This window comes from Pantherophis guttatus, chromosome 6, assembly GCF_059756535.1.
Source record: "Pantherophis guttatus breed Tessera chromosome 6, ASM5975653v1, whole genome shotgun sequence".
In the NCBI taxonomy this organism is placed as follows: domain Eukaryota; kingdom Metazoa; phylum Chordata; class Lepidosauria; order Squamata; family Colubridae; genus Pantherophis; species Pantherophis guttatus.
The window spans coordinates 69,669,457-69,677,993 of NC_142068.1; the positions used below are offsets into that span (position 1 = coordinate 69,669,457).

General features: G+C 40.9%; 1 protein-coding gene across 1 annotated transcript; it reads left to right on the forward strand.

Annotated features, from left to right (window-relative positions):
* Positions 1-1,915: 1,915 nt before the first annotated feature.
* PPP1R3C (protein phosphatase 1 regulatory subunit 3C) lies at positions 1,916-6,853 on the forward strand. The gene is made up of 2 exons (XM_034430388.3): positions 1,916-2,544; positions 4,219-6,853. Exon 2 carries the CDS (start codon positions 4,220-4,222, stop codon positions 5,165-5,167), a length of 948 nt encoding a protein of 315 aa, XP_034286279.2. The 5' UTR covers positions 1,916-2,544; position 4,219; the 3' UTR covers positions 5,168-6,853.
* Positions 6,854-8,537: the final 1,684 nt, after the last annotated feature.

Below are 8,537 nucleotides of genomic sequence, written 5' to 3' on the forward strand. Positions count from 1 at the left end.
TGCAGCAAGGAAAAAAATGTTGGCAGTTTTCACATATGGATGAAAGAAGGTGCAAAAGAAAAAAAATCTTCTATTAACGCTATATCTTTTTCCTCCTCTCCCTGAGGTACTTTAATTACTGGGATTGAATTAGTGCAGAATATATAGTTTGATAAAATATTATTTATTTTAAAATAAGCATCAAAAGAATAAAGTCACAGCTTCATGTTTTTACAGGTCTGACTCTGCTGTAGATAGGAATGTCAGGTTCATCATTTTGCTCTGAGAAGTTGTAGAATTCAAATCAAATCAAATCAGTTGTTCTTAACTAACTGTAATTTTGTAATTTGAATCACTTTTTTTAAAAAAAAACATAGACCCAGGTATGTTGGAGATAGGGTTGATAATGATCATCAGCTTAATTCACATACAGTGCTTAAATCACAATGTGGTTTGCTTGGTTTATCTCACTGGGTTATGAAAAGTGAGCCATTATGGCCTAGCATGATGTGTCAATCCATCCACGTATGGTACATTCAATAAACACATGGTTTGGCATGATGTGTCAATCCCAGTGGCTTTCTATTTAGGAGATGAGCTTGAGCTGCAATCCTTTATGCCAGTATTTCCAATGGACTAAAATTGTTTTCAAATATTTCTGGATGTTTTTCTTCCATTCAATTGTGCCAGATCCTTGCAGACTGCCTAGGTAAATCCTTGCAGTTATTTTTAAGCCAGGTTTTTCAGAAGTGCTTTGCCACTGCCTCTTTCCTAGGGCTGAGAGAAAGTGACTGGCCCAAAGTAAACCAGCCAGTTTTCATGCTTAAGGTGGAACCATAACTCACAGTCTCCTGGTTTCTAGCCTTAGTAGAGTAAACTGGCTGTTTCTGGATGAACTCTCCCATAATTCTTCACAACTGGCCACATTGTCATGGATTAATGAATACTGTAATATTTAAAAGACAATAGCCAATTCCTTTTTTTGTGGATAATGCATTTTGCTTGTGCATTAATAATCAAACCAAATCTTACTTCATTCTGGCCTTTAACAGCTGCACAACAGACAGAAGCTAAAAAGGTGCCCTATTCTTCAGGTCAGCCCAGATGAAAACCATTCAACACCTAACACTTGATTTTTGCACAAATGAAGAGTTTACTAAAATCCTTCTGAAAGCAAACCTATGTCTAACAATTAAAAGGCACTTCACACAGTGAATGGAAAGCAGAACAAAGCACCAGATCCTTTATAGAAGCTTTGGATATTCGAGGTGCTGGACTTCAGCGCCCATAATCATCATCCATCACGGATAATGACAAGGTTGCCTGGAGATTATGAACATGATATAGTACACGTTCTCAATTTATAGTCCTCAATTTATAACCACAATTGAGCCCAACATTTCTGTTGTTAAGTGAGACACTTGTTAAACGAGTTTTGTCCCATATTATGATCTTTCTTGCCACGGTTAAGTGAATTACTGCAGTTGATAAGTTAGTAACTTGGTTAAGTGAACCGGGCTTCCCCATTGACTTCGCTTGTCAGAAGGTCGCAAAAGTGACCTGATGGGCAGAGTTCATAAATGAGTCAGTTGCCAAGCATCTTAAATTTTGATCGCAAGATCATGGGGATGCTACAAAGGTTGTTAACCGTGCAAAATGGCCATGTCCCTTTTTTCAGTGCCGTTGCGGCTTTGAACGGTCACTAAACAAACTGCTGTGTAACTCGAGGACTACCTGTATATGTATTATTTTCCTTTTAACACCAAGGGATGCCCGGCTGGTTTCTTTCTCACATCCCAGGGGAAGCAGCTGGGGGATTCCGCAACCTCATATAAATAGATTACAACTGTGCAGCCCTATATATAGCCGGTAAGAAATAGCATTCAATGGGCAAAAGGAAAGCGGAGCCAGGGTGGCAGACTTGGGGAACGCAAGGAAATAATTCAACCCCTATTTGGGCTGGTTAGGAAAGCGATGAGTGACAAAGGATCCCGTGTCAGGATCCCGCTACTATGAGGGCTCTATTTAGAAAAGGCGAGAGAGCCGGCGGCGGAGGCTGACCTTGAGCCCGAGCAAAAGGGGTCCGACGGCTGGAAGCTGTGTCAACACAACCGCATGCACTCCCCGCCTCTCTTCTCCCCCCCCCCCCAACTCCATCCCAGCTCTGCCGACGGAGCGATCACGTTTCCCCCTGGCGGGCCAGCCCGGCGCTGATTGCACGGAGCGCGCCGAGCTCGAGACGCGATTGGTCGCTGGGCCGCTTTCACGTGAAAAAGACAGCGCCGCGTTTGATAAGCGGACGGAGCGGGCCCGAGACTGGGAGCTTCGTCTGCGAGCTGGGAGCCGTAGCGGAGCAAGCGGGAGGGAGGGAGGGAAGGAGGCTGGCTGGCAGGGCAGCAAGCTAGCCTTCAACGGGGAAGGTGGGAGGCGGAGGCCTTTTTTTCCTGCTTCTTCGCTAAGCGCCCCGAGAAGCAGCTCGGTTCTCCTTTCCCAAGTTTTTGCAAGCGCTTCTCTTGCAGTTTGAAGGCTCTTCTCGCCGCTTCTATGTAACGTAACCGTAACCAGGTAAGCCCAGCGAGAGAGCTGCGGCTCCAGGGAAGGGTTGCAGAGCGTTTTGCAAGCCGAAGGAAGAAGCGATGCCGTGAAATGAAATAATAATAATAATAATAATTAAAAAAAAAACGGGCAACTAATTTGCCTGCAATGGTGCAATAGGGGCTCTTGCGTGGACGGGGGTGGACTAGAAGACCTCTAAGGACCCTTCCAATTCTTGTCAGTCTGAAATAATAATAAAAAGCGGGGGTGGACAAAACTACAGCTGCAGCCCTGGGGGAGGCGGTGGGTGGTGGTGGTGGTGGTGGAAAGAAGGCTTTGCATATGAATTCGGGGAGTTTGGGGTCCTGCAGGGAATGGCGGGGGGCGCTTTTAAATTTTTGCTCCGTCATGGGGAGCGAAAGGGGACGGAGTTGCGCAGCCTTGGCGAAGCGCTATTATTTGGGGGGGGGGACCATGGCTTGGGCAGAGAGGTTGCATTCTGACGAAGCTCTTTTTTTCTTTTCTCTTTCTGGAAATTGGTGCATCGCGTTGGGTCCAGATGAGATGTGGCGATGCCAACTTGATGACAATAAACTTTTTTTTTTTTTTTAAATACTCGTTGCTTACCTTGTTGTCTCCCGCTTCCCAGGACGGGGTTAAAAAATAATAATAATAATACGGCTCTTTTAAGTATGAATGCGGCGGCCGGGAGTAAATTAACTTCAACGCCGGCTTCAGAGGTTGCTTTTTAAGCTCCTCCTGAAAAAGAAATCACTTTACGGATCCCGAATGTGAAATGTAATCGGCGAGAGGTGGGGGGAAAAAAAGAAGGTGGGAAAGGAGAAAAAGGGCCGCTTTTGGATTGCCTGCCTTTTTTTCCCCCTCCTCCGCCGCTTCGAATTTCGCAGCTGCTTTTTGTAAATCCTGTCAAAGTCGGAGATTGTTGTTTTTTTTTAAAAAAAAAATATACTGGCAGTGTCGATTCACAAATGGCCTCTTTTTGGGGGGTTCCAACTACCATGCCTTGAGAGAGGGCATTTCTTTTTTAAATGGGTGTGACTGAAAACTTATCGGGGTTCTAGAAAATTCTGATAGCCACATTTCCTAAACTCAACATAAGTTAATTTAAACTCCGTTGTGGTCAACATTGTGGTTAGTTGTAGCTTTTTTCTAAAAGACTACAGTAGGTGATGAAGGCAAAAGTGCTTGAGGGAGGAGAAGGCTGATTTAGAGATTTTAACCCATATACTACTTGAGTTTTTCTGAAAGTGAATGAATAAAATTTAAGGAGACTGCACCAAAAATACCATTGGAACAATGCCAGTCAATTTCATAAAGAGTTCCACAAAGTAAAATTTCAAAGCAGATTTTGATAAATCTTGTTTTGAATACTGGACACGCCCACTTCCCCTGCGTTTTGTATATAAGGGAATAGGATCTGTATTATAAATGTGCAAATGTATATTTTGGGCTTTTAAAATAGTCTATAGAAACTATTAGTTAGCTCAAAATGTCACATGGATTTCATTCAAACATTTTTGAATGGAGCTATGTTACCTTATCAGTTCAAGTTCTGGCTGTTAGTCATGGTCCTGGTACATTTTACTTGACTGAATTATTTAAAGTTTTAAAGAGCCTTTTAGAGAGTTTTTCCTCAGGGCTTGTAGGCTATAGAACTCTCACTTATTTATGTTTCCATTGCAGAATGATACAAGTCTTGGACCCAAGACCTTTGCCCAGTTCCATCATGCCTGTAGATGTAGCCATGAGAATATGTTTGGCCCATTCACCACCTGTGAAGAGTTTTCTAAACCCCCTTGATGAATATCAAAGAAGAAATTTTGTGGATCGCTTAAAGCCTCTGAGATCATGCCTCAATGTGAAACGTGAAACTGAGCACCAAAATAGTGACTGGAAACACTCTGCTGCCCGAGCCAAGAAGAAAGTGGTTTTTGCAGACTCGAAAGGCCTCTCTCTGACTGCCATCCATGTCTTCTCTGAATTCCAGGAGAATCCAGTCTGGGATCTCCAATTTGATTTGTCAGATCTTGAAGACATCACAGCTGGCCTAAAATTACATGAGGAAAAGAACTTGATTCTTGGTTTTACTCAGCCTTCGGCTGACTACCTAGACTTCCGGAGTCACTTACAGAAGAACTTTGTCTGTCTTGAAAATTGCACCCTGCAAGAAAGTACAGTATCTGGGACTGTGAAAGTGAAAAATGTGAGTTTTGAAAAGAAGGTGAAGATTCGAATTACCTATGATTCATGGAAAACCTATTCTGACTCTGATTGCATCTACATGAACAATGTATATGGTGATTCAGATAATGACACTTTCTCCTTTGCAATCGAATTGCCTCCAGCCATTCCTACTGAGCAAAAAATTGAATTTTGTGTGTATTATCAAAATGGTGACCACATTTTCTGGGACAATAACGATGGGCAAAACTATAAGATTGTCCATGCAGAATGGAAGTCTGATGGTGTCCAAGTGGCAACATCACCCAGGAAAGGCTGCCTAACACTCAAATCTTCAAGAAAAGTGCACAAAGCAGAGGGTGAACAACTTGGCAGCTCTCAGATATCCAATAGCTTCTATCCTGAATGGCAAAAGTGGAGCACGGTTGAAGCATCCTCTCCATATTGGTGAATGAAATATATCCACAGAGGCCTCTAACATCAATGGCTGAACATTGCTGATTTTCAGCTTCTTAATATGCAATATAAACAAACCAAGTTGGAAGGCATGGTGACTACTTTAAAAAAAGCTAACATCTTTCAATTAAAAGAGCAAAAGTTCTAGCTACAACCTAGACTTGGGACAATTCAATGACAATGTTGCCTAGCATAAGAACAGCATGTATGCTCCATATATATGAAACTCTGTTTCTTCTAATCACTTGCCTGGACATGTAAAAGAGAGATGTTGGGAAGAAATATTTTTGTACTGATCTTAGGAAGCTGTGATTGTGTGGGGAATGTTGAATAGATAGCCACAAAAAACCTTTGTGCCTACTTTAAAATGCAATGGGAACTGAGAGAGATACCAAACTGTGAAGCCTGAGACTTGAATTCAACCTAAACAAAGATTGACTATAACACAATTCAGTGTTTGGGTTTGGGGCATAGAAGTATCTCTTTCAACAGGATAGGGTTGAGAAAGAAAGGGAAGAAAGATGATGTTCTGTAGTTGAGAAGTATTGGGGAATCCTACTTTATATCTCCAAAGAAATTTCAATAGTTCGCAAGAGTAAGAAAGAACTTTTGTTTCCTTGAAATTGAGTTACCAGCTTTGTATCCCAAAAGATAATCCGTACCTTTAAAATCTGTAGGACTGATAGAATTATGTCAGATGCAGGTTTTCCCATCGCTGTATTTGCAGTCCTGTTAAATGTATCTGTCCTAGGCTGGGTCTATGTGGAAGAAATATCCAAGCATGAACAGACTAAAAGGTGGCAACTGCATTTATAAAAAAGCCCCTGTATATTTGTAGACTTTGTTTCACCTTTCTGCCTTCAACTTGCTCTATAATACACTAACTTTGCTTTCATAAGGCAACTCCCTACACAAGGGGATTGCCATCCTGTGTACACACAAGGTGTGCCTTAAACAAAACCCAGTAAAATACCCCAAGAGCACACTGTTTTGCTTAAAGAGAGATTGAATGACTCTTGTGAAATGCCTTAAATCTATAAATGTTGGCTGTCTGATGAGCTTGCCTTGTAAAAGTAGACGAAAAAAATATCCTCTTAGCTTGCTTGTTGTAGAGTTTGGTAAGAATTTTCCCTTCTAAGGATAGCTCTTCACAACAATAAAATAATCCTAAACAATCCAGAGTCCTTCATATTGAAGGTTGTTAGATAGCTGCACTTCTCAAGCTAATAGGTTTAAAATGACAGAGTAGGCAACTTGCACAGAAATAGAAATCATTTCTATTCACCTTCTCATACCTCATTTTTCTTCTGTAGCTTTTACAGAGCCAGAACATGTTGGGTATGCATGTGTATGTGTTACATTAATTGTGATTTTGATCTCCCGCAGATGCATTGTATTTTGTGAATTATAATGCGTGACTGCAGTTTTGACACAGATGTATAGAGCAAGCCAATTAGGATGGGTGTGTGCGCGCCTACTCCCATGTTCACGGTCCTGTTTTGTAGTGGTGGTATTGTTTATGGAGAATGCAAATTAAACTATTGTTTGTTACACCAGTAGTGAGATGGAACATGCATTGTAAAAAAAAAAGCAAACTCCTCCCATCTCTTTTCCCTTCCTCCTCACTGTATCACAACTACTGTGTAAGCAATTCACTTAAAAATAAATTGTATTTTGATAATTTTGTCAGTCCTTCTGTTGGGAAATAAGTTGAACATTGTAATGTGGCTTTAGTTACAGAAAGACTAAAAGCTGGAATTTAACTGGCTGTTCAGCTCTGATCATAAAACTGGATTATTTTTATTAGTTGCTATGGCAATATCTAATATTTTTGCCCACAAATCTAGTATTCCCTAATATTTTCCATAATAATTTTCTGTTTCGATTTACGTCACTAGACCATCTGAACTGTCCCAACACTCTTTTTTTTTTCCTCACACTCATCAGCCCAGATTGGGCTATACTCCAGCAGTCTTATCCCCCCCCCCCCCACACCCACCAAATGTTTGAAGCAGCTCCCAAAATTCTACACAATTGTCAGACTGATTGGATAAGGTCATGCCTTCCAGCAGCCAGGCTGAGGAAGGCTGCTCAGGTGTCATGCCACAAACTAAAATGAAAATATTGGTGATGCTAAATACAGTTTGATGTAATGTTACAAAGACTACTCTTTGGAAGACCTATAAGGAGAGTCACTTGCTCTTTGTCTCACATGTACATCATAACTTTGCTCAGGTATCCCCTCCAACATAAGCTCTGATATTTTAGGGGATCTTTAGTTGAAGGAAGAGCAGTTGCTGGTGTGTAATATATTTGCAGCAGTAACTTCACTCGTGTTTATAAACTGGATGTGGGTTTCTGCTTCTTATTTGTGCTTGCAAATAACATACAATGTATGGAGAGCAATTTGCAAATAAGATATGAATAAACATTAGATCTTTATATGGATTAGACCGGTGGTCCACAGCCTTTTTGGCATCAAGGACCAATTTCCCAGAAGACAATTTTTCCATGGACGGGGGGAGGGGGATGATGGTTTCAGTTTCACTCTCTTGTCTACCACTCAACAAGTTCCTAACAGACTGGTACTGGTCTGTGGCCTGAGGGTTGGGGACCCTGGACTAGGCTCAAGTGGGTTTCTCTTCAGCAGTTAATATATTAAGTATGTTAATTTGGCCACGAGACTTGTTTTCTAAGTAACAATGTTTTCTGTTAGATGTGGAATTGTTGAAAAAAAAAAAAGATTTGGACTTTCAGACTTCTTAAAATACTTTTTCCTGTAGTGTTTTTTTTTTTTTAGATCTAATGATCTTCAATAGCTATTCATTACCTATTTTGCTGATCAAATAGTCAGATTGCATATGCAGCACCATCCCACACACGCTGTACTAAGGTAGCAAAGTATGATTTCTTTTAATGTTTTATAAAAAGTCAATTTGGAGTTTTGGTTAAGGTGCTGGTCTAGAAGCCAGGAAATTGAATCCTATCCCTTGTTAGGTATGAAAGCTGGCTGGGTGACTTTGGGTCATTCTCAGTCCAACCTGCCTCCCAGGGTGGAAAATAGGTGGCAGAGTGTTAAATATCTGTTGCCTTGAGTTTTATTCATACATACATACAGAATAATGTTTTACTGATTAATTCCCATTCTGTATTCATTTGGAATGGACTAAACTATAGAACTATATTTTAAGCTAATTGAGTAAGTCAGATCAATGTAGTTAATAACTTCAGTTTGCTGGGTCAATGCATACAATTGAGTTAAGTCATATTGAAGCATGGGTCTCGTTACATAATTTTCAGCCCTATTAGACCAAATATTGAAATAAGCTCCACAGGATGGCTAAAACTACATGCAAGTCTGATTG

Bases quoted from the DNA above. Each gene is read 5' to 3' on its own strand.
- PPP1R3C (XM_034430388.3), top strand. From the start codon at position 4,220: ATGATACAAGTCTTGGACCCAAGACCTTTGCCCAGTTCCATCATGCCT.